The sequence below is a fragment of the Rhamphochromis longiceps genome, linkage group LG7 (assembly GCF_057381845.1).
Source record: "Rhamphochromis longiceps isolate RC_006_pf linkage group LG7, R_longiceps_female_GT1.1, whole genome shotgun sequence".
NCBI classification, from domain to species: Eukaryota; Metazoa; Chordata; class Actinopteri; order Cichliformes; family Cichlidae; genus Rhamphochromis; species Rhamphochromis longiceps.
The window spans coordinates 25,884,166-25,910,839 of NC_140563.1; the positions used below are offsets into that span (position 1 = coordinate 25,884,166).

At 40.9% G+C, this 26,674-nt stretch overlaps 1 protein-coding gene across 1 annotated transcript in view; it reads left to right on the plus strand.

Annotated features, from left to right (window-relative positions):
- Nucleotides 1-26,674, plus strand: part of LOC146665400 (metabotropic glutamate receptor 8-like) — a 170,205-nt gene that overhangs the window by 136,003 nt on the left and 7,528 nt on the right. The window contains exons 6-8 of the mRNA XM_085413028.1: nucleotides 12,979-13,179; nucleotides 19,958-20,097; nucleotides 20,359-21,294. Coding sequence (XP_085269154.1) covers nucleotides 12,979-13,179; nucleotides 19,958-20,097; nucleotides 20,359-21,294 — 1,277 coding nt within the window. The remainder of the gene's footprint in view (nucleotides 1-12,978; nucleotides 13,180-19,957; nucleotides 20,098-20,358; nucleotides 21,295-26,674) is intronic.

The following is a 26,674-nucleotide window of genomic DNA, read 5'->3' on the forward strand; positions in this document are numbered from 1 at the left end:
GTCCTGCGGATGCAAATCAGCTGAAATCAGGAGCTTTATGGTCTTTGTGGTTGCATCCGTTTGTGTCAGGAGACTGAAATAATTTCCCCCAGGGATCAATAAAGTATTCTGATTCTGATTCTGAAAGATAAAAACGACTTCACCATCAACTGTTTTCAATACATTGATTCTTCTCTGTTAACAGCTACTAATTGGTTTCTGTCACAACCAGACTAACTGCAAACTACGTTCACCCTGCAGGTGCTCAATTTCGATTTTCTGATCAAATCCGATTTTTTTGTCTGCTTGTTCACACTACAAATAAAATGCGACAGCAAACGCGCTCTAGTGTGACCGCTCAAAGCGGCCCGCATGCACAAAATAAGACGTCACACACAACGCACTCTGTTTAGACCCAGAGCAAACAATATTGTTTGACTGATGGCCTTAATATAAAGACTTCGGACTTTACGTTTCCCAATTTTTGCTTTAAGTTATTTTGTTATTTACATAATGTAGATAACCTAATAATGATCCTTATTGCTGTTTTTGAGAGGAGCGGTGCTTCAAATGATAGTTACAGATTTCTGTCAGAATCTGCAGATTATACAGTACAAATAAAATGTTCACGTTTAATATGACATGACCATTCAAACAGCAGTCGCTTTCTAAAACATCAGATATGTATCAGATTCAGTACCACATACGAAAGTCACCCAGATCAGATTTGAAAATATTGGATTTGTGCCATTCACTCTGTCATACGCAGGAGGTTGGGAAGCGCATCTGTAACCGGAAGGTCGCCGGTTCGATCCCCGGGCTCTCTGTCCTGGTCGTTGTGTCCTTGGGCAAGACACTTTGCCTACTGGTGTCGGCCAGAGGGGCAGATCGCGCGATATGGCAGCCTCGCTTCTGTCAGTCTGCCCCAGGGCAGCTGTGGCTACAACTGTAGCTGCCTCCACCAGTGTGTGAATGTGAGAGTGAATGAATAATGGAATTGTAAAGCGCTTTGGGTGCCTTGAAAAGTGCTATATAAATCCAATCCAATCCATTATACCATGATTGGATATGGGTCGCATAGGGTCAAAAAAATCAGATTTGATGCGCTTTCGCCTGCAGTGTGAACGTAGCCAAACTGCACAAACTAAAGGAGACTCAACTTCTATTCCTTTTTCAAATATGTAGTGAAGTTTACTCACAGCTTTGCTCTTTGTTTTGATATAACAAGTTTTAAATGTAAGTTTCTGTATAATCTTTAGCCAGGTCTTAATTTTTGTAAAATCCTGAATGAGATCACTTGAGGGGAAATGTGTTCAGTGTGTTCAAAACTTCAGTGTCCGTGTGATATGTTCTATGAGAGGATTTGCTTATTAACTGTAATTAACTGGGTTAATTAGGAATAATCTGTTATGTCTGTCACCACCTCCTCTGAGCTCAACTCATGTGGTCAAGTGTGTCGCTCTTAAAAAGAAATTCATTCAAAAGCAAAGCATTTTTCCCCAGCCTGCTTGGATGGGAGTATTTTCTTTCTATCCCATCTTTTACTTGAGTTTACACATTGGATAAAAAATTTTCCTTGAAATACCTTTAATAAACCTAATTTATGACACTTTCTTATTTTTTTACCATTCAGTAATTAGCTAAAATAAGTTTGCTGACTGGATTTTCTCAATGGTTTAATGTTGAGACTAATGCTTTCAAAGGTACAAAAACACTTTAAATTATACAAATTATACTTAAATTGTAAATGTAATTCTTAGAAGATATCAATCGTGTTTAAAATGCCATAAAACAATTCTTTGAAATCATGCTGATTGCTGTTTTGCTCTGACTTAAAAAGAAGAAATACTTTCTTTATGGTATTTTAATTACAGCTGAAGGAAAAATAACAATGGGGTCATTGTAAGGTAGGAATTTAATAGGAGAACATGTTTTTCAGTTTTTTAATCATATTTGTATAAATACGTGGATTCTAAATGTGTCTTAAAATATGAAATATTTCTGTTCTTTGAAAAAAATTGCCAGTCAGTGATTTAGCAGAGGTGCTGTTTTTGTTTGTTTGTTTTCAAATACTAATACTAATATTAATGAATCTGTTAATATTTCTAATTCCATAGGAATATGAAGGGAGTTTTTAAAGTCCAAATAAAGAAAAGACATTTCATTAATTCCATTTTGTTACAAAAGTCTAAACAGCCCTTAAACTGTGCAAGCTATCCAATAAAAATGTGCATATATTGAAATCATTTAATCTTTCCACTCCACTATAATATGATTAAAACACATCAATAATGTTTTGTTAATGGATAAATTAGGGGGGTTAATGAAAATGAAAGTATTCTGTTTGAAGTGTAGCACTGCAACAGAAACACATCACACTCACATGCTCAGATAAAAGCAGCTTTCAGCCAAATTACCTGACAGATGCTTTCCACAGGTGAGCTTGTCGTCTTCCCTGACATCCTCCCCTGCATGCATGGATTCTCTATCTGTCTGTCGTTGATTGCAATCTAGAATTACCATTCTGTTTGTTTTTGTGTGCGAGCTGAACCAGCTTACAGAGAAGCTTGTTTAGATAATGGGAATGACCATGTTGTTTTCTAATTCAGGTTGTGAGATGCATGTTAGAGTAAGAGAGTGAAGCCTAATGTTATCCTAATACACATTTAAAGGACAAACTCAACACTTTGGCCATTTGTAGGGTAACATAAAAAAGCTGCTGCTGTGTTTTTACTTAGTGTACACAGATTATATTGAAGTTGCAAATATTAAATTAAATGCTGTTCATCAACTTTGATAGACTTAAATGATAACTTAGGGCACTAAAAACATCAGTGTTGTTGTTTTTATTCTCCATTTTACACTTGAATGCACCAGCTTTTCCTGTTTTAAATTTACTCCTATTGCTATGATTATAATTTCAATCATTAGTCTGGCTATGTGCATCTTAAATTTTGATAATTATAGCTTCCCATATGGAAAAGATATATATAAATCTTATAAAGTTTGTATCTGTTGTGTATGAAAAGCATACAAGAGTGAAAACAGATATAAGATCCCTTGAAAAATTATATAAATGAAACATGTATGTTTTGGATACTTACTAAAATAATATATGAAAGTAATGAGAAAGTGGCCACTTTCATGAGTAAATCATATATGCCTTATATGATTTACTATATGAAGTAGGCCACATCTTATGCAAGTCTTTTATAAGTTTTTACTATTTTTTTTCCATATGGGTTTACAGACTGTTCCTAGTTAATCAGATAGGTTAAAAAAAGAAAAAAGTGTTGAATTTTAAAGTAACACGTTTTTTCGAACTCCTAGTGGACAAACTGTCAAACTTTTCTGTGTGGCAGGCAGGCAGGACCTGGAGGACAAGGCATAAAACTAAAAAATAGTTTTATTGCAAAGGCCTTATAAAAACACAATGAAAAACAAAACAGGTCAGAAGCAAAAGTATATAACCAAAAACTCTTCTAACCCTAACACACGAGAAGGAAGGACACAGCTAGAAGGGAGAACATGACCAAGAGCAAAAGGAAGACTGAGACAATGTATACACCCAGTGTAACAAGGGGAAAGGGAACCGAAGCTAATTACAGATGAGAGATTGCATTTGAATGCCTTGTGTTTTCTTGTCAGAGGTGTGGACTCGAGTCACATGACTTGGACTCGAGTCAGACTCGAGTCATTAATTTTATGACTTTAGACTTGACTTGAAAAAATGTTCTAAGACTTGTGACTTGACTTGGACTTTTACACCAATGACTTGGGACTTGAATAGTTGGGTTGCGGTCACGTGGTTCTGATGACGTGCGGAGGCAGCGCGATTTTTGAGTGGAGGGCGGAAGTAAACATGGAGGACACTGTGGAGAGTCAGGAGAGCAGCTATTGTGCAACTTTAGACCCCGTTTCTCGGGAGAGATATAAACAGATAGTTAAAAAATATATCGGACGTGATCCGTATTCTTTGAAAATGTCCGAATACACCACAGAAGTAAAGGATTTGCCTACTATCGAGGCTGTGGATATCACCAACTACTTGGTCCTCCAGACTTCTTACTACACTAGGCAGCAAATGAAAGCTTTCAAGAGTCTGGAGGCGTACAATTTTTTTGTCAGCGGGTGGGTCCACAACCTTGGAACAAAACGTCTCCGTGATGGATACAGTTTGGTGTTTGCAAGGGTGAGTGTTTGTTCTTATATTGCTTTATCTTAAACACGCTAACAGTTAGCGGTAGCGGCTTTAACGTCAACAAACATGCCACATCCTTAGGACTTCGTTAGAGTGACAGTTGTTTGTTTCAAGGTAAACCATTCTCAGCGGTCTAACGAGACACCTCTGAAGACTTGGGTAATTGCAAAGGAGGATGGAGAAGTGATTGCAGCTCATTGCAATTGTATGGCAGGGTTAGTAGCCTGTTCTCCACTGTCACTAGGCTCAAATCCGGGCTCTCAGCCGTCTGTTGCATATCCAAAATCGCCTCTGCACATCGATGCTGTTCTGCCTTAAGCTTCATTCTTTTCTCTCGTTTGAGAACTGATTCCGATCTGGGTTTTCGTTCGTAGCCGAGATTGACCGTCGGAGCCCAGTCCTCCGACTCTTCGTCATCCAAAGCACTTGGGCAGCCTATAGTCCCAATCAAGTCAATATTAGACTACTAACTTAAAAGCACTAAGTAAACGAGAATTTAACGACAACCTAATGCTAATAAGTTCGTTTGCAAACATAACATTACCTCTGACGAAGTGGTCGCTGCAGACACGGGCATTGGCAGACTCTGCTCCTCCCGACTGTAAACGTAAATTTAAAATCCATTTTTTCCTACGTTTTTCGGTTAGAATTTTCCATTTTTCTCCTCTTCGATGGGCTATTTTTGGTACCCTAAAATACCGTTTATCAGTTTCTCTGGTCGACCTACTGGAGCATCCGTAAACACAACAGGACATAGGCATTTTGTGTACTGTCTGTCTGTGATTTTGCGCTTATCTTTTTCACTTCCGACCGCCAGTCAAATTTCGCGCTTTACGTCGACGTCACGTCTACGTCAAATGAAACCTAGCTATTGGACTTGAACCGGTTTACTTGAAAAGACTTGATATTTCACCCCAAATATAAAATTTAACATGCATATTATATAGAGATTGAAAATGTGACGTCATTCACGGGTAGAACCGCAAAGGATTCTGGGAACTCGTGGCAAGAGGTACTAGCGCACACAGACTTTCAATTGAAATCAGTTATACAGCGATAAAAAGAAACACAAAAATGGCAAGAAGCTGTTGTATTATTAACTGCAATAGCCGGTCGCATGACAGCCACGGGAAGCCGACGGGTAAAGAGATCGGTTGTTATCGGATTACGTCGTTGAAGAGAAATTGTTCGAGCCATGTTTCCGAAGTAACAAAGAGGCGACTGGATTGCAGCCATTCAAAGACCAAATATAACGTCCCAGAACACTCCAGCTCACAGGTTAGTCTGCTCCAAGCATTTACACGAAGGTCAGTGTTTTTTAGTAGTTAATACGTCATTTTTCTTAACATAATTGGTGATATAGGTTACAAGCAAGTCTGGCGCTGAACAGAAATGGTCGCGCTATGCTCCTTTGTTTATTGTGCATAAATAGTGAATTGTCCTGACATGATATTGCGTTTCGCTTCTGTTATTATGGTACATTGACAAAAACATACTTTTATTCACAGGATAAAACGGGTTTTTTTGTATCACTAATTGCCCAGTACGATTACAGCATACAATATTATTGTCACTGCTACATTTCTGTGATGCTACCAGAAATTATTTCCACTACTAATTAATTATCGTTGAGCTCAAAGGTCCTATTAATAAACGGTTAAGGAATGTGTATTTATGACGACAGTTTGTGAGACTGGTAAACTTATGATACGTATTGTAATAGAGTGAATTGTTGCCCCCCAGTGGTAAAATACAGAAGTGCCTGTTACAGGGCTAGTTCTTGGTTGACCAATATATAACAACAAAAAAGGGTAGTTTTCTGCACCGCTAAGAAACAACAAGTTAGTGTGTGATGTCCTGCTGTTCAATAAAGGCACCTATCCACGTCCTTCTGTCCTGATCCTTTTAAGAGCCTAATCCAGAATATCACAACTGGCGACGAGGATTCTAAAGATTTCCACAGCGTGACAGAGGCTGTAGGAGGGTTGTGTTCACATGTAAAGACAAAGACAAATCAAGACGTTTTCTTCACGGCTGCAGCGGAACAGCTTTTGGTGAGCTAACATGGCGATGCATGTGGGTCGTGTTGAAGAGTATAATGAATCGAAGGAAGATTTTGAGTCATATTTGGAGCGGTTGGAGCAATGGATGTTGGCAAATGATGTTTCCGATGAGAAGAAAGTGTGCACGTTTCTCTCTGTGATCGGAGCAGATACATACAGGCTGCTAAAGAATCTTGTGTCTCCGAGGGTACCGAGTACCATGGGATATGCAGCGCTGACTGGGGCGTTAAGTGCGCATTATAAGCCGACTCCAGTGGTGATAGCTGAGCGTTTTCGTTTTCAGAAACGTAACCAGAAAGAAGGGGAGGCAGTTTCTGACTATGTTGTCGCCCTGAGGCAGTTGTCAGCCACATGTGATTTTGGACAATATTTGGATGAGGCCCTGAGGGATCGTTTTGTTAGTGGGCTGCGTTCTGATGCTGTGCAGCGCAAGCTACTATCGGAAAAGGATCTTACATTTCCACGTGCATGTGAGATTGCCGTATCCATGGAACTCGCTTCGAAAAATACGATGGAGTTCTCAGGACGCCAGGACCCTCACCACGTAAATGCCTTGACAAATGCTCCAAATTTTTTCAACAAAGGATGGAAAGGACAGAACAGGCAAGAGGGCAATAACAAGCCAAAGAACTGGAAGGGACCTAAAAAAGACACAGGAATGAAGCAACCATGTTATCGTTGTGGTGGAAAGCATTCAGCACGTGAGTGCAAATTTAAGAGCGAAAAGTGTCATGTTTGTGCAAAAATAGGACACATTGCACGTGCTTGCAGGAATAAAAAATTCAGTCAGCAAACTCAGTATTTGGAAACTGAGGATGAATGCTCAAGTAGGAATGATGAAGCTGAACTTTTTGGAGTTTATTCAATGTACTCCATCACCTCCAGTGAGAAGGGATACACAGTGGATGTTGCGCTTGGGAGCAAGAACACCACCATGCTGCTGGATACAGGATCAGCAGTGTCGGTAGTATCAGACAAGTATTATCAGATGCATCTCACTCATTTCCCTATAAAACCAGCCAGTGGGCTAAAGCTCAAGTCCTACTCAGGCCAACACATTGCTGTGCGTGGATATATTATGTTACCAGTACAGTATGGGACTCAAAACATCACCCTACCACTGATCGTTGTTCAGGGAGACAGACCAGCTCTGATTGGACGAAACTGGTTAAAGAAACTACAGCTGAACTGGAAACAGATTTTCACAGTACACAAGGTACTGGTGCAGAAAGAAGCAAAGCCAGGAGTACTAGAAGTGATTCAGCGCCATCAGGCAGTGTTTTCGGATGACCAAGGCTGCATAAAGGGATTTAAAGCTAGAATCCACACTAAACCAAACACCACACCAATTTTCTGTAAAGCTCGCCCAGTTCCTTATGCACTAAAAGAAGCTGTGGAAAAGGAGCTGGACAGATTGGAAAAGGTGAAGGTTATTTCAAAGGTTGAGAAAAGTGAGTGGGCATCCCCTATTGTTACTGTGCCAAAGGCAGACAAAACAATTAGGATATGTGGTGACTACAAAGTCAGTGTCAACCAGTGTGTTGAAGAGGAAAGATATCCACTTCCAAATACTGAAGATTTGTTTGCCACTTTAGCTGGAGGAATATCCTTCAGTAAACTTGACCTTTCTCATGCCTATCAGCAGCTACAGTTAGATGAAGAATCAGAGAAGTATCTGGTCATCAACACACACAAAGGTCTCTATAAGTACAATCGCCTCAGCTATGGTGTTTCCAGTGCTCCGGCTCTTTTCCAGTCTGTGATGGATCAAATCCTTCAGGGGATGGAGCATGTCACCTGCTTTTTGGATGACATCCTCATCACTGCTTCATCTGAAAGGGATCATTTGAAGAGGTTGGAGGAAGTACTCACACGTCTGGAGAAGCATGGTGTCAGAGTGAAGCTTTCCAAGTGCCACTTTCTTCAGAGCAGTGTGGAGTACCTGGGACATCGTATTGACAGGGATGGTCTGCATCCTTTAGAGGAAAAGGTAGCAGCCATAGCAAATGCACCAGAACCAACAAACGTCACTGAACTGAAGTCCTTTCTTGGTCTTCTAAATTACTACAGTCGATTTTTGGAAAATCCATCCACCATTCTTCAGCCTTTGCATAACCTGTTGAGAAAAGATGCTAAATGGATTTGGACCATGGAATGTGCAAAAGCATTCAGGGATGCAAAAAGTCTACTGCTGCAGAACAAAGTGTTGGTGCACTACAGCACAAATCTGCCATTGAAGTTAGCCTGCGATGCATCACCTTATGGATTGGGCGCAGTCATCTCTCATGTCATGGAAAATGGAGAGGAAAGGCCTGTGGCTTTCGCATCAAGAACATTAACTGAAGCTGAGCGAAAGTATGCCCAGATAGAAAAAGAGGCCCTTGCCATAATTTTTGGAGTAAAGAAATTCCATAAATATCTGTATGGAAGGAAATTCACCCTCATAACAGATCATAAGCCACTGCTGGCTATACTAGGGCCAAAGTCAGCTGTCCCAACACTCGCTGCACTAAGAATGCAACGCTGGGCTCTTATTCTAATGGCATACAATTATGACATTGAATATAGAAGATCAGCTGAACATGCTAATGCAGATGCATTGTCACGTCTACCTCGGAATACGCCAGACAACATTGCCGCTGAGGGAAGTATCTTCTATTTCTCACATGTGGAAGAGCTACCAATAGTAGCTAAAGACATTGAGAGAGCAACCATGAAGGATCCAATCCTCAGCAAGGTCTGGAGCTACACCATGAATGGGTGGCCAAGTTATATGCAAGACGAATCACTTAAGCCTTACTTTACACGCAGACACGAGCTGTCAGCAGAACAAGGATGTGTTCTTTGGGGACAACGGGTCATCATTCCACCGGTTTACCAACAGAAAGTGCTGGAAGACCTGCATCATGAACATCCAGGTATCTGTCGTATGAAAGCACTCGCTCGCAGTTACCTGTGGTGGCCAGGCTGTGATGGTGATATACAAGAACTGGTTCAAAGCTGCTCAGTCTGTCAGGCTGTACAGAAGTCACCACCCGTTGCACCACTCCATCCGTGGAAGTGGCCTGAGAGAGTTTGGCAACGGATTCACATTGATTTCGCTGAAAAAGGCAAGCAGTACTTTTTAGTTGTCATTGACAGTCATTCAAAATGGTTGGAAGTGTTCCCTATGCCATCCATTACCTCACACAACACCATTGAGGTTTTGAGAGGGTTATTTGCTTCATATGGACTTCCAGAAGAGCTTGTTTCAGACAATGGACCTCAACTTGTGTCAAAGGAATTCAATCAGTTTCTGGAGTTAAATGGGATCAGACACACAGCTGTTCCTGCCTATCATCCTGCATCAAACGGGGCAGCAGAGAGGTCAGTACAAATCCTGAAACGATCCCTGATGAAAAATGTGCTGGAAGCAGATGGTAAGGCCACATTGCCACTCAGTCATCGTTGGGCAAACTTCCTTATCATGTATCGCAGTACACCGCACACTGTAACGGGTCGTACACCAGCAGAGTTGTTCCTGAAACGTCAGATCCGGACTCGCTTCAGCCTGCTGAAACCTGAACTAAGCAGACACATTGAACAGAAACAGTCTGAGCAGAAGCGACACCATGATTACAAAACCCAACCTGTTCGTGTTTTTTCGGAGGGAGACGCTGTGCGTATCCGAAACTTCAGGGGGGGGGAAACAAAATGGACTCAGGGAACAGTTCTGAAGAAAATGGGAAGTGTTACTTACCTGATACAAGAGGGACAGAGAACACGCACAATACATGTGGATCACCTGTTACCATGGAGACAGACTGTGGAGAAACCCCCAGTTATATTTTCACCGGTTTCAGAGGGACGGCCAGAAGTGATTATGGACAGTGTTGTTCCAGAGATACCACCAAGTCCACCTGGGATTTTAACATCACACTCCTTACCTCCTGAACCACCTAAACAGACAACCGATGAACCACCAGTATCCAACCCAGAAACCACCCAAAGCCCATCTGTGGAACGCAGATACCCAGAGAGACGCAGAGTTCCCCCAAAGAGACTGAATCTTTGAAAATGTAGAGTTATGTTTTAGTTATTTACTGCCAGTTATTTTAGAAGTGAAGAGTTAATAATGGAAGTAATGGCTACATTTGTTCATTGTTCGTAAGGGCCACAGAATATTTCTTTTTGGTGGGGGCAGTGAAATACATTCTTTAAAGGGTTGCTTACTTCAATTACAAATCTAAAAGGGGAGGAATGTAATAGAGTGAATTGTTGCCCCCCAGTGGTAAAATACAGAAGTGCCTGTTACAGGGCTAGTTCTTGGTTGACCAATATATAACAACAAAAAAGGGTAGTTTTCTGCACCGCTAAGAAACAACAAGTTAGTGTGTGATGTCCTGCTGTTCAATAAAGGCACCTATCCACGTCCTTCTGTCCTGATCCTTTTAAGAGCCTAATCCAGAATATCACAGTATGATGGTCTTTCGTTCTACACTGTGCGTTTCAAGGTCCTGCACCCATCCGTCGGTAAACTGTACCTGGGCTTGTTGCAGTGACCTGAAGTTACTAAACTTCATGAGTGTATGCACTCACTCCAAGAACCGTATAATTATAAATATGCATATAAATATGCTACGATGAGATAGCTGACTTCATCTAACTAGCAAATGTTGTCCAGGCTACGTTGGTGATGCAGTTTTTTTTTAATGTGTATGATATTTTTGTCATGCGATTTTAAAGCCGGTCCTACAAGCGCATCCAAGAATAACATGCAGCTTATCTCAGAACTGTCGGTGAAAATTATTCTTGGAGCTAGGTTTAATTGAGCTGCATTTTAAAGAGGTGCAATTTCACAATTTGTGTATATTTTCTAAGTTCACTATTTTGTCATGTGTTGAGAAAAACACAGATTTAAAAATTACATGGTCTAATATTTACATTTAGCATATAACTGCAACATGCTTTTTTTCGTTTTTTTGAATGACTCGAAAGGACTTGAAATTCAAAGTTTCAGACTTGTGACTTGACTCGGACTTTTACACCAGTGACTTGAGACTCGACTCTGACTTGCCTGACATTACTTGAGACTTGACTTGAGACTTGAGGATAAAGACTTGAGACTTACTTGAGACTTGCAAAACAATGACTTGGTCCCACCTCTGTTTCTTGTGTACATGTTCCTGTTTGTGCTGCAGTTTGCTCAGTTGGGGACATAACCAGATGAACTGATGTACCTAGACACAGGCTCAGCATCTTTCCCTCTTTCCTTCTCTGTTTGAAAGCAGCAACAATGTCTGAAGGGTTTAAGCAGCTGTTTAGTATTTAGCGCCACTCAAAAATGCGTTTCAAAATGTGTGTGTGTTTGTCTTAGTGTGTGATGGTGTCTCAGCTTCTCTATGTCGTTGTGAGAAGCTACATTCAAATTTTACTTTGATGATGTTGCACCGACTCTTCAAGTAAAGCGCTATACAAATACAGGCCATTTACCATTTACATTCTGTCAGCCTCGGTTGTTTGACATCCTGTGCTGTCTGCTCACCATTCATGGGTCAGCCATATAGATATGTAATCACTCTTTATCTGTAATTAGTCAGAGCAAATGTCTCCATTTGGACAGATCCTTCCTCTCTTGTCTGCCATCAAAATTAAATTGGATTTTTGAAGCTCCTGTTAATCCAACAAGGCCTTGTCTCTTGTCTATGGAGGGTCCAGTCCAATAGTTAGTCTTCCCCTCCTGTCTTTCTCTTTTCCTTTTTGGCGTGCACCAACATCATGGTGCAGCGTGCCTCTAGTAACACCAATAATTCTCTAGAAAATCTGGAAAAAACTTTGCATAATGTCTTCTTTGATTTATTTTTAAATCAACAAATGAGATCAGGTATCTTTTTATGTTAATGGGTTTATTAGAGGAAATGTTGCTCTTTTCATACTCCCATGATCTTTGTTAGTAACTTCTTGCCTAACGGAAAGGATGAGTGCCGTAACCTTTGGGTTAAAAAAAAGAGATCAAATAAAGAGGTGGGATGAGATTGACTCAGATATATATTAGTAAAGGTAGTTGAACAGTATTGTGCTTATTTCTTTGCTCTCTGAATGTGTGGTGTTTTTTTTTTTCTTTTCTTTTTTCCCCGTGGAGCCTAAAGATGAATATGTCAGTGCTTTAGTTTCTTAGTCATTTTAATGTTGCTGCCTGAATGAAACCCACAGTGATATTTGTGGTCCTCAGTAAACAACTCCTTTTAAGGCATTTTCCATGGCAGTTTTGACTTGCTTGATTTTTTTCAATGGAGTGGTACCAAAAAGACCAAGAACTTTGCCAAGGAAACCATTTAATCACAAATATGTACAGTTGGCACACAATAGAAAAACACTGGAAAAAGTGACACTATACATTTTTTAACATAATAACTATTTTGCAAGTGGTGAATTTATTTTTTTACTCCTTACTTAAGAAAATCATAATTCTGCTTAATCATATTTATGGTTTTATATAAAAAAAAAAACTTAAGTATCCTAAAGTCAAAGTATTAATTATGCAGAATGTTCTCTTTTTTATATATGATATTATTGGATGATAATTATTAAGTCATTTGTAAGTCAGTCATTCAAGTCATTACTTTAAGCAACCATTAGAAGGTCCAAAATAGACCCCAGCTGAGTTCCCCATTTAACCATAGTGAGTTCACTGAACTTTCAGCCTGCAATATATTTTATATGTTTGGTAATTTAAGTCGATCAACTTTGTTTCAGGGTTGGAGAAAGTTGGCCGTGACTCCATCTATGAACAAGAGGGGAAGGTGCAGTTTGTGATGGACGCCGTCTACGCGATGGCCCATGCTCTGGACCACATGCACCGTGAGCTCTGCCCAGGGTACCTTGGCCTGTGCCCTCGTATGACCAACATTGATGGAAGAGAGCTGCTGACCCATATCCACGCCGTCAACTTCAATGGTGAGACTTTGGAGTGATTCAAAATTCCATAGCCAAAGGTGAACACAATTCATTCTTGAGACCTGAAGATCTCAAATTTTTTCTTCTTTGTAACGGTATAAAGAATGAAAGGTGGTGGATTGGCCAGATGCTAGTCGTTGTATAAAAAATAACTCTGTTGTTTGGTGGTGGCTATGGCGGAGCTTCCTCAGATTCAGTAAAATTAGCAAGTGGTGGAGGCCAACAGGTGGATGAGAGAAAGGGGAGGCAGGAGGAGAGACCCAAGGCAGCCGCCGGTCCGAGTGTCAGGTGAACTGAACTTCAGGTAAGAAGTTATGACCTGCAGTCTATCTGTGTCAGATATAATGCAAGTTTAGGTGGAGTTTATTTTCGTTGTGCTGACTTTTTACAGTCAGTTACAATAACTCGTACTGCGTGCTAGCTAGCATGAGGAGTTTCTATACAGCTGGGGGGGTGCTTTGATTTTACTGATATCGTAGTGAACTTTATTTTATTCATAAGGTTAGTTAGTAGAGTTGCCAACCATCCCGAAAAAAAACGAAATCTCCCGTATTCAGAGAAAATATTACGCGTTTCGTGTTGAGGTGAAAAGGAACAGTTTGTCCCGTACTTCAGCTAGAATGGAAAAAGACACAAAGCTGGAGTTATTCTGTCGTTACGCTGTCAGCTGCCTCTTCTCCTCTCATTCTCTCCCCTCTCTCTCCTGTTTCTACTTCAATCATGAAACTGATCAATGATCAGCTGATCGGCTTTTCTCTCTTGTTTGTTTATCGCCCAATTTGCGCCAGAAAGAAGAAACCGGCAAATGTCGCGCTAAACAACAGCAGCGCATTTAAGCTTGATAAGCTTTTGTTAGAATTTATTTAATATTAATTTCTAGTATCAGCTGATGTTTGCTGGAGCCACAGCTGTAAAAGCTGCTGGTCACGATATCGGTTTGGATATGTGGTGAGAGGGAAACATGAAGATGAAACCAGGAGATGTCCTTACTGAATCATCAGAGCTGAACAGGTGATGGAGAAACAGGTTTACCTTTTAGGTGACATGAATGAGTTGAAGGGAAGTTATGAACTGTTTCTGAGAGACAAATAACACCAGGATCCTTTTTTTTACGTAGCTGACAGCTGACACTGTGCAGGGGCGGATCTAGCAAAGTTTTGCCAGGGGGCCAGGTAGGGCATTAACAGGGAAAGGGGGGCACAAAGAAATACTTTCTTATTCTCATTTAAAATGTCTCGCTTTTATTAAATACTTATCTTACTTATCTTACTTATCTTACAACCAAAGTTTTTATCTGACGTAAAATGTGTAGAAATCATACATATAACATCGAAGCAGTTGGAATACATAGATGTGCGTGTTCATGGAGCTGCATTTTCACCTGCTGGACATCACTACCTGACAAGTTTAACTGGCTTCAGAACATTGCAGAGGCATTATTGACAGTATTTGGCTCTACATATCTGTGTGAGCAGATTTTCTCTCACATGAGTGTCCTCAGGTAACCGTCTGAATGCTGGACACTTGGAGACCTGTGTCTCTGAGTGGGAGACCAGAGATCAGAGTGTATTAACAACATGCCATATGGACCCAGTTTATTTTTCTTATCATTGTTGTGAGGAGACCATAAATAGCATTTGTATTTTCTGTTGTATAGTCCATTTGCTGTTATGGAGTTCTTGTTATGTCTGTTGTGTCTTTTTTTGTTGCAAAATAGCTGATAACTATTCACTGATAGCTGCCAACATCTGCGAACAAATATAATTCTATAAAGTGGTTCTATATAGTGTGTAACTGTTAACATAGAGCGTTATTAAATGTATTGCTAATGCAATCATATGGCACACTGACTTCTGAGGAAATTTTAGGGCGGAGGCTGTATTATGGGGTGACTTAATCTTTCCTAAATCTAGGCATTTTACAGGGAAGAACACACAAATTGTATTGCAAGTAATTTTAAGCGCGGCATACAATTTTTAAGTATGACTTAAGTAATTTTACATACACCTTAGGTTATTTTAAGTACTATGTAATTTCATGGTAAAGTAATTTATGTCCATTAGGTGAACAGAGGTTCTCTTAAAGCAAAAAAAAAAAGAGTTTTTCTTCAAACGGAAAGTGATATTTAAATTGCTTACTGTCTTTCTATCTTGTGTTTTTCAAGCAAACATCTCCTTGTGTGTGCTAGGACCTACAAAAAACTAGTGTGAAATATCAAATTGAGTGGTAAAAATAATGACAAAAAATCCATCCACTTGTTTAGCTGACCTATTGTCAGCTGTCTGGAGACAGCAGGGTCTAATCTGCTGATAATAAGTAACTGCGACAATACTACTACATATTACATATTTGGCTGCTCTCTAGCCATGTGCATAAAGTCTGATTAGCCCTATAATATACTAATACCTCATTCACCTATTCACACCCACAAGCACTTTTGTCTCTTCTTTTTCTACCTAAATGCTGTCTGTCTAACAATCACACATTCATATGAGCAACTTCCGGAACTTCTCTTGCCAAAGGATATTTGGCTTGCCGGCAAACCACCAACCTTCCAATTTGTAGATGACCTGCTCTACCTCCTGAGCTAAAGCCACCTCATGATTCGAATGAACTTACAAATCATGGACAAAAATGGAACATTTACTAAAGGTTGAGTGCAAAGGCGCAACGGCTGCTGGCTTACCAGCTGACATTTTGGGCAGGATGTGCACTATCAGTGAGCCCGCCCTGGATGCCCACCCTTAAAATGTTGCCGTTATTTCCTCCAGAGTATTTCCAGCTGTAAGGATTTTTATGAATCACCTGGAATATCAGTTCCCAACAGCTTTTAAGAACTGCCCCCAACATCCCCATGCACACAAAGAATTTCCACATGCTATACCTGTCTCGGGTTCAACATTGTATGTCCCTCCCAGACTGGGGGAACATGCTGGGATGCTGAAGATGTAAAACATCTGCCCCACCTCTATCAGTGCACACTCCCTGCAGAGATATCCCAGACACCCCCACCTCCAGCACTCCTGCCCCAGCATCTGTGTGACTCCCCATGAAATGGGTGAAGCGCCTGTAGCCACCAGCACCTGAGGAGGGGAAACAGATAAAAATGAGTTAGTAAGGCTCCATGGTAGTCTGTGACACCGGAGGTGGACTGAAGAGCCTTTTCCGGCCAGCGCTGGTTCATTTCCACTGGCAACTGTATCTACATGCTGAGCTGTTCCAAGACAATAAGCTCCAACAGCCACCTTTCCTCCTCCCCAGGGCCTGGCTGCATCTGCCTGGCTGCTGCATGGCCTGACTCTCTGAGCATTGGCGACGGGGTGATTCTTTGCCTCGATTCAGCACCCCTTGAACTGGCGCCGGTGATCTTCCAGGGTTGTGCCCCAGACAATCGAGAACACGTCTTCTCCATGGCTTGACGGTGATCGAGGAGGGGACCCAGAAAACTTGTAGATGTCATTTCAGGCAGGTTTACGTGGGTAATATCAGTTTAACTAAACCTGTTAAACATAAACCAGTCAGTTCACTGATGAAGCAAATTAACTGAATCGGTTAACTGTGAATTAATCTACAGCCTCTAAAAACATCAACTCAGCTTAGCTTTGCAGCATCTATTATGCACCACCAATTAATCCTGGCTCACCAGTATATGGCCCATGTGCGATTTGTGCCTCAATTAGCTTCTTTTTATTGCAGTATAGACACACACAAACACTCATGTCACACATGTTTGAGGCTTTCTAATGGCTAATGGCCAATTCAGCCATCTGCTCATTGTGCTTATTTTTAGAGGAGCGTCAGAAGGTTAATCGGAAAACTTGTCCTAATGTTAGTGCTCAGTGCAAAGTAGCCATCTGTATGAGGCCTTTGTACCAACGTTCTGTTTGAACACATTTAGCTAAGCAAAGTAGAGAAGTGGGTGAGGGAGAAAGAGGGAGAGGTCAGGGAGATTCCCTCAGATTTAGTTGGACATTGGATGCGTATTAAAAATCAATAAGACCATTCTGATGTTTTAAAGCAGTGTGATTGACCCTGTGGAGCAGCAATCAGATTGGAATTGTGAGGGATGAGGAGAGATGTTTTAAGTGAGTGAACTGATGAATATGTGACAAGTGCATCTCCTGCTGCGACTTCACAAAAAAAGTGCAAAGCAAGGCATAAGGAGGAAACAAATAATTCAGCTGTTTTAGTGGACTTTTAATCTCAACAACAGACATTGTTGAAACAGACGTCAGCTTCTCTTCCGTTTTATTAAGCTAAAATACAATTCTTTATACTCTACTTTGAACAAGACATCTTGAAAGATGTCTTGAGATCAAGACATCTGAAAGGAAAGCAGGAGGAAGCAGGAAAAAAAAAGGTTATGGTCATGCTTTACCACCTGAGCCATGGCCATCCCTGAAGTGGATGTGGCTCAGGATGTTGTGTGAAGGTAGCAGAACAAATGTGAAAGCTGCAGACGAGTACACATTAAAGTCAGAGCAAGGATGTAGAAATACGAGCAGAGTGAATATATAGGTTCAGACTCATTATCACGCAGATGAATGGACGACCTGGCAAGCTTCAGCTGTAGCGGTTCCATAAAATCCAGATACCTTGCTGCACTGTGCTTCCTGGCAGTGTACTAAAAAAGATGCGGTCCTGTTGGATCCAGGTTGAACAGGAGAATTAATAAAGTATGAATATTTATGGTCAAATTCTCCAGAGATTATTTTCTTAAAAATAAATCTTGTTACATGTGTCAATGCCCATCAACACTTTGGTGTTGATATGATGGACTGATTTTTATTGAATGTATAATAGAGCTGATGCATCAAAACTTTTTAACTTTCCACCGTAATAGCTAAGTGCTGAGATTTAAAACCTTAGTTAGTTGTCACGTGATAAATACTTACCAAAACTCATAGAAAACCAATCTGGACTCAACATTCTAGTATTGAAACTATCTTATTTTATGTGTAACCAATAGTACAAGTTGTTTTTGTTTGTTCACAGAATGTTTATTTGTAGTCTGTTTCTTATTGTGTTAAATGACAGAGATCACCAGTGAGTTATTGTGATTATCATGTTTTGAAGTGATGTGAAGTCAGGATGTTAATTCTGTATCAAAGCAGAGTCTGTGAAGTGAAGTGAAGGGAAGTGAAGTGAAGGGAAGTGGGGGAGGAGATAGGAGGTGGTGGAGGGGCGTTTGTACATCTTGAGGCAAGCTGTGCTGATTCATCTCCGTAGTGATGTGTTATGGACTACTTTTATTCATGCTGAAGAAAGAAATCAGGACAGCATCGAATCAAACTGCCACCCACTCACTTTATTATGAATGTGAATTCTTTTGTTGTTGATGTTCTGCAAATTAACTTCTATCTTCTGCTCTTCCTCTTTCCACATCTAAACTAATGTGCCTCGAGTCCCCAGTATTATTTACCCCACAGCAAGTAATCCAGCTCAACTATATACTAACACCACAATACAGTAAATATAGCGGCTGCAAGAAAAATAGAGTGAATCCATTTAGTGAATCCAAGACTCTGAATGCTCTTCCTTAATGTATAAGCATTGGGATCTAGCATTTGGGTTTACAAATAGTGCTTTAATATGCCAGTCAAAACTGTTTTTTTCTTTATACTTGTATATTCATATTACAAGCAACTATGAATGGCAACAACTCAGCTATGAAGTGCCCTACAAAATCACAGAATAGGGTCAGTGGATGCCAAGGTACAATCTCCAAAGTCAGTCACTATAAACCTCCAAACTTGACGTTGCCTTCAGATTAGCTCCAAAACAGTGCATACAGAGCTCGAGGTTTTCATGGCCCATCAGCTGCATCCAAACCTTACATGACCAAGCACAATGCAAAGTGGTGCAGTGTTGTAAAGCACAATGCCAATAGACTCTAAACCACTGGGGACTTACTCTTGGGAGTGACAAATCACGCTTCTTTGTCTAGTAATCCGGTGGACTATGTGCAATGTAAGTCTGATTTTGATGTTCCCCCGGAGAACATCATTTGTCTGAAGGACTGATGGCATTTGCAACAATGCATCAGTGATGCATTGTTGCAAGTATATTTAACTTTGTTAAATTAAAATTTATGCATGCTGTATGCATTTTGTTCTTTCCTACACCAGCCAAAATTCTGTCTTTGGTTATTAACATTTGAAATGATGAAGGCACTTGAAAAGTAACACAAAATTAGCTGCCTTTCCAGAAAAACAAAAAAGCTTTTCAGAAGCACTTAAGGTTTGCATAAAACTCTGTTTACTCTTTCCCTCCCAGGCTTCTAGACTTTTGATTGGCCAACATTTCTACACAGCTAGGATTTGGTGTGTTCTTGACAAACATTTGACTGCATTTTTGGCTTTTACGTGTGGGATTTGATTAAACAAAATTTTTTGACATAAAAATAGGGTACTAAGATTTTAGTTTAATTTTTGCTAATAATTAGTGGTATTTGAATTCCTGTTACAATGGATTACTTTGTGAGCATCAGCAAATCATCAATCAGGACATCTGGAGAACATTAAACTCCAAATTGCTTAAAACGTGAATATAAGTTATAAAATAAATATACAGTTAAAGATTTTAATTTTAAACTTGAGTATTTTCTGGCACTTTTTTATCAATACCCGTTTTTTAATTTAATCTGATATCTCTCTCTTTCCAAATTTACGTCTCTTTCCGCGTATTAGGATAACTCTTTATCTTGTGTTTCCCTTTTCCATCAATTTCTGAAAACAGAATGTTCTGCTCTTTTTTGTTGCTTTGTTGCTTTGTTCAGGAAGTGCAGGGACTCCAGTCATCTTTAATGAGAATGGGGATGCTCCCGGACGCTATGACATCTTCCAATATCAGATCAACAACAGGTCGGTGGCAGAGTACAAGGTCATCGGGCACTGGACCAATCAGTTGCATCTAAATGTAAGGGCCGCTAACTTGCAAGGGGTATAAAACATGAAAATAACAAATATGCTCCCCAGTCAAGCGCAAAGAAAAAGTTTATGTGTTTCTCAATTTGATTCTTCGCACTGCATCAAGAAGAATCAGTATCTTATTTGATTGTGTTCTGTTTAGCTCTATCTAAAAACTGTTGCTGTGTGCAGTTCTACAATATATTTGAACTTTGATTTAGACCCAACTATGATGGTACAGATTGCTTAGTTTCCTATTCCCTCTCCTTAGATGGAGGCCTTACAGTGGACAACTGGGGACTTGTCCCTTCCGGGTTCAGTATGCAGCCTGCCCTGCCTCACTGGTGAAAGGAAGAAAGTAGTAAAGGGTGTGCCGTGTTGCTGGCATTGTGAGCGCTGCGAGGGATACCACTTCCAGGCCAGTGAGTTCACCTGTGAGCTCTGTTCCTACGAGAAGAGACCCAACCAAAACCGTACTGGCTGCCAACCAATCCCCATCATCAAGCTAGAGTGGCACTCGCCCTGGGCAGTGGTGCCTGTCTTCATCTCTGTTCTAGGCATTATCGCTACAACCTTTATCATCGTAACCTTTTTTCGCTACAATGACACACCCATTGTGCGTGCCTCAGGTCGGGAAGTGAGCTATGTCCTGCTGACAGGTATTTTCCTATGTTATATCATCACCTTCCCCATGATTGCTGCTCCTGATATTGTCGTCTGCTCCTTCCGCCGCATTTTCCTGGGCCTTGGAATGTGTTTCAGTTATGCTGCACTGCTCACCAAGACTAACCGTATCCATCGCATCTTCGAACAGGGAAAGAAGGCAGTGACAGCACCACGCTTCATTTCGCCAGCCTCGCAGCTAGTTATCACTTTCTCACTCATCTCAGTTCAACTGTTGGGTGTCCTCCTGTGGTTTGCTGCTGACCCACCACATACCTTTGTGGACTACGGGGAGCAGCGCACACAGGATCCTGAGAATGCACGGGGTGTCCTGAAGTGTGACATTTCTGACCTATCACTTATCTGCTCCTTGGGATATAGCATTCTCTTGATGGTCACATGCACTGTTTATGCTATCAAGACCCGAAGTGTGCCAGAGACCTTCAATGAAGCCAAACCCATTGGATTTACAATGTACACCACCTGTATTATCTGGCTTGCCTTCATCCCTATCTTCTTTGGCACAGCACAGTCAGCAGAGAGGGTGGGTGCACATCAGCATAATTCACCTTCATATTTATGTAATATTTACCCATCTAACAGCGTCTCCAAATAGAAACTAGACAAATCAGCAATGTCTAAATATGCTCTCACACATGCTGTGTGTACACAAATGATAAATGACACAAGATCAGTTCATAGAAAATCATAATGTATCTTATATTGGGCTTAGATAAAACCTGTTAATTCATTCACTGCATGTAACAAGCTCTTTTTCCACCTGCCTTTATATCAACCAAAAAATTACAATGCCAGAATACCAGGTAAGTGTGACTTCTGTGTTCTGTGCCTGAGATGACCATAGTAAGGAGGATATCTCCTCGCCACCAGAAAAAAACTGTTTGAAACAGAGTGCTTAGAGCTTTTGCTGTTGATGTACAGGATCTGCTGGAATATCTACTGACATCATCATCTGTAATTATAGGCCATTCTACTATTAATCACCATTAATTAATCATTAATCATTTAATTATATTTGGATTGAAAAATGGGAAATATAGTGAGATATGCCAAGGTTCGACTAATAGTTCTTTGTTGGCGCAAGAATGCTATTTTATGTCTTTCAAGATAAATGTGTTATCTTTGCTATTTTCTTAGATTCAACAGGCTGTAACTAAAGATAGAATTCAAAAGTTTTCTGATTTTTCTGCTATGTGTAACTACAATTTTTCCTTTCATGCTTTAATGATTCATTGAAGCATGGGAAGACAGTGAGTTAACTGGCCTAAGAAAAAAGACATTCCTCTGAAAAGCACTAGATTTAAAATGAGTGAAAAAGGAGCCAATGTCCAAAGAAAAACTACACAGTGCTTTATACTGCTAAAAAAACAAACAAAAAACATAGAACACTTTCAAGATGTATAATATCTTAACAAGAAAGAATTCATGTTGGATATCTAATATGATATGAACTGGATAACTTTAAAATGAAAAGACCCACACTTTTTTGATGAAAATGAAAATCAACTTACAGGGGGCTGAATTCAAATATACCCCCAAAATCAAGGTGAAAAAATTATGTAACGGCCTAGTCCATTTCCAAACTTTTCTTCACAACTCAAACTCAGAATGGTACTCAGTAGTTTGTATGCCCCCCATGTGCTTGTATGTATGCCTGATAATCTTGGGGCATGCCCCTAATAAGACAGTAGATGGTAGCCTCGGAGATCTCCCCCCAGATCTAGACCAGGTCATCGTTGAGTTCCTGGACAGTCTCAAAAGAAACTTGATGAAATTCCTGATACTAACCAGTCCTCTGTAGTTGGTGGAGAGGAATGTGGCTTAGCCACCAACTAGATATCAATAAGATACTGTACACAAGAGAATAGAATAAAATAAAAAACTATATACAATCGAATAAAATAGAATAAAATAGAACACAAATGCTATATACAATTTAGTATAATACAAGGATGCCAGAAAAGAGTAATGCACTTAATGTTATTGCTATCCCAATGCAATTTCTCCAGGAACTGAAAATTCTAATTATTATTATTGTCATTCATGATTTTTCAAATTTACATCCATCCATCCTTCTTCCTCCACTTATCCTGGCCACCTGGCCTCCTTCTCCCTGGCCACCCCCTCCAGCTTGTCCGGGGGAACAGCAAGGTGTTCCCAGGCCAGCCGAGAGATATAATCTCTCCAGCATGTCGTGAGTCTGCCCCGGGGCCTCCTCCCGGTGAGACATGCCCAGAACACCTCCCTCAGGAGGCATCCTTGTCAGATACCCAAACCACCTCAACTGGCTCCTTTTGATGTGGAGGAGCAATGGCTCTACTCTGAGCCCGTCCTGGATGGCCATCCTTCTCACCCTATCTGTAAGGGAGAGGCCAGCCAGCACTTTTGGCCATGGCCTCAGATTTGGAGGTGCTGATTCTCATTCCCACCGCTTCAAACTCAGCTGCAAACCGATCCAGTGCGAGCTGGAGGCCATCACCCAATGAAGCCAACAGAACCAAATTATCTGCAAAAAGCAGAGATGAAATTCTGAAACCATCCAAGTGAAAGCCTTCCACCACTTGGCTATGCCTAGAAATTCTGTCCGTAAAAATTACGAACAGAATTGTGACAAAGGGCAGCATCCGTTAGGGCTCCGGCAGTACCCTGGCACCCTCAAGTATCCTTGAGAGGGTAAAGAGTTGGTCCAGTGTTCTGGGACCAGGATGAAAACCGTTTTGTTCTTCCTATATCTGAGGTTTGACTAACTGATAGACTCTCCTTACCAGCACTCTTGCATAGACTTTCCCAGGGAGGCTGACAAGCGTGATCCCCCTATAGCTGAAGCACACCGGTACCCCTTCTTACAGATAGGACACACCATCCTGATCTGCCAGTCCATAGGTACCGCCACAGATCTCTATACAACATTGTAGAGGCGTGTCAACTAAGACAGACCTACAGGCCTTCAGGAACCCAAAGAAAACCTCATCCACCCCCAGGGGTCCTGCCACCAAGGTTTTGGTTAACTTCCTCACTGACCTCACTCCTCATGATGGATGGGTTGTCCCCCTCATCCTCAGACTCTGCTTTCTCTAGAGAAGACATGTCAGTGGCATTAAGGAGTAGGGCTGCCCCGATTAGTCGACTTCTCATGATTACATCGACGATCAAAATCGTCGGCGACTAATTTAATAGTCGACGCGTCGTTTGAAGCTGTGTAAAATCCTGAAAGACGCAGGAATAAGTAGTAGGATTTAAGAGTGTAATAACAGACTGAAACAGAAGATGGCAGCACTGCATGTACAAGGATGCCACCTGCCCTTAAACCCAGAAGAGAAAGAAGCAGTCTCCAAGATCGTAGCTGTCCAAATTCAGGGGCTGCATCCTCCGGAGGCTGCATTTGTTGGGCGATTGCGTTACAGCGATGCGAAAGCTGTCCAAATTCGAAGACACTTCCAAATGCAGCCGACAAATGCGTCCTTCATTTCCCCAGATTTGAAGGTGTCACTACCTGATCCGTACGAAAGGAAATCAGGTCAGGTGTATCCTTCAAAGCCCAGCATATCTCAGAATTTATAGTGCAGCCCAGCCAATTCCAGTTTCAAACAATGGCGGCAGCTACTTAGTTTAAATATTATTCTTATTACCCTTTCTGAGTCACAAAATAAACTTATAAGATATTTTCAGGCAATAATGTAGCTGTGCAAACTTCAAATATCTGCTCAGTTTATCAAGACATCACATATTTGAAAAAGTGTTTCAACGTTTTCTGAGACGTCTGTTACCCACCAGCTCGATAGCGAGCCGGGGTTCAAGGCGCACTAGAGCCGGCGAGAACAGCAAACTCTCGGCACATCATTTTCAGACCCCCGCAGTCTTTCGCTACTCAGGTTAAACATGATATATAAGTCACTTGGATAACTTAAAAACTGTTATTGTTTGGCTTTTTTCAGTGTTTTATTTGTTCCTGAGTAAATTGGTTTGGCTGAGATTAAAGTTATAGTTTTCACACAGCTGAAAACTGATTAAACAGAAGTGTGAGATGGTCGAGAGCTTACTCCAATGTCTTGTTACATTTTAGATAGAAAGGAGCAGACGGCTGAGTTTATTAAACTCCACCGAGACAATCTGCAAATTTCATTAAAAGTTTAATAAACTTTCGTCTTGTCTTTATTTTTAGTTAGCACGTACCTTAAACACTTAAAGCTGTAAGCTAATGATAGTTATATAAGACCACATGCATGCTGGTGCAATAAGCTGTATGTTTCACGTCCAGTGGATACGTGATCTGATTAGTCAACTAATCGCAAAAATAATCAGTGACTAGTTGACTATAAAAATAATCGTTTGTGGCAGCCCTATTAAGGAGCTCCTTGAGGTATTCCTTTCACTGATTTTATTGGCTGCCTCCAAAGTCCCCCAGGCTAACCAAGCCCGATAAGACGCCTTCTTCCGCCTGATCACTCCCTTCACCTCTAGTGTACACCAGCTGGTTCAGGGTTTACCACCACGACAGGCACCAGCCACCTTTATCGACAACTCAGTGTAGCAGCCTCACCAATGGAGGTGTTGAACATGGTCCATTCAGACTCAGTGTCCCCAGTCTCATGTGGAGTTCCACAGGGCTCAATATTAGGTCCATTTACATTTTAATGAAAAGAAGACTGAAGTTCAAGTTCAAATTTTATTCGCCACATGCAGGTTGCCCTGCAGTGGAATGAACCCACCCCCCGACCTTACAGTAGAGAAGTGTTGGTGTTTAGACCTATTAGTTCCTGTGAGTTTCCCCATGTGAATTTTGAGCCCATGGGTTATGCATGTCATGTCCACAGTTGCAAATCTGGGCTTTATAACAGATGGTGAGTTTAAACTGGAGCAGTAGTGAAGTCTAGCTTCTTTCATTTAAGGCCTTCTTTCATTTCATGGCCAAGGTGAAATCTATCCTCTATAGGCAACATTGGAGACAGTAATACATGCCTTTATTTGTCATGTTTAGCTGTAGTAGGCAGGATGAAGGACACAAATGCAGGACTCTGCACAAACACTCCATAAAATAAGCTTGCAAAAAACAAACCTGAACTTGAAACTGAAAACTAATAACTAAACACTGGGAAACTAGAAAACTAGGAACCCAGGAAACTAGAGACTAGGGACGAAGATAATAGGGAAGCACACAGCACATGGGGTAATGATGTGACAATGGAAAGAGGAAAACAGGGCTTAATGAAACGAGGGAATGAGACACAGGAGAAGAGCAGAGAAGAGAGGGACACGAGACTGTCAAAGTAAAACAGGAACCAAGAGACATTCACAAAGATGCAGACTTGACACTGAGACATGGAGACAAGAGGGAAGGGTGACTAGACATGAAACATGGAACACGGGGAAGGCAAAGTAACAGAAACCAAACAGAAATAGAAAATAAGACTATAACACACAGAGAACAATAAGGAGAACCAAAACCATGAATAACACTAAAACAAAGAATATCAGTTAATCAAGAAACACAAAACACTGTGTCCCAGACCCAGTACTGTGACATTATTATGTCTCTGTGGGATTACTGTAGTGCGCTATATGAACCAAGAAAAAAAAGAATATTCCCATTTAATGTTATTTGTGATTTGCTGCCTCTTTGGAGCTAAAAGAGGCTACTCAAACACATGAGATATCAGTGGAAAGCCCAAGATGTCCTCTATTTAATACATCAGGACTTAGTAAGATAGCTCAAATAAGTCACAAGATATTGACCAAAAACAAATGTCCATACAGAGGACATAATAGAATAGGCTGGGCCTCAGGAGGTTATGCAGGAGTTAGACAGTTTTCCCTCTCACATCTCCAGTTGGTTCAAAATGCCACTTTTGACTGCAGTGTGTAGAGAAGTGAACCTTAAGCCTATTATGGCCACACTCCATTGG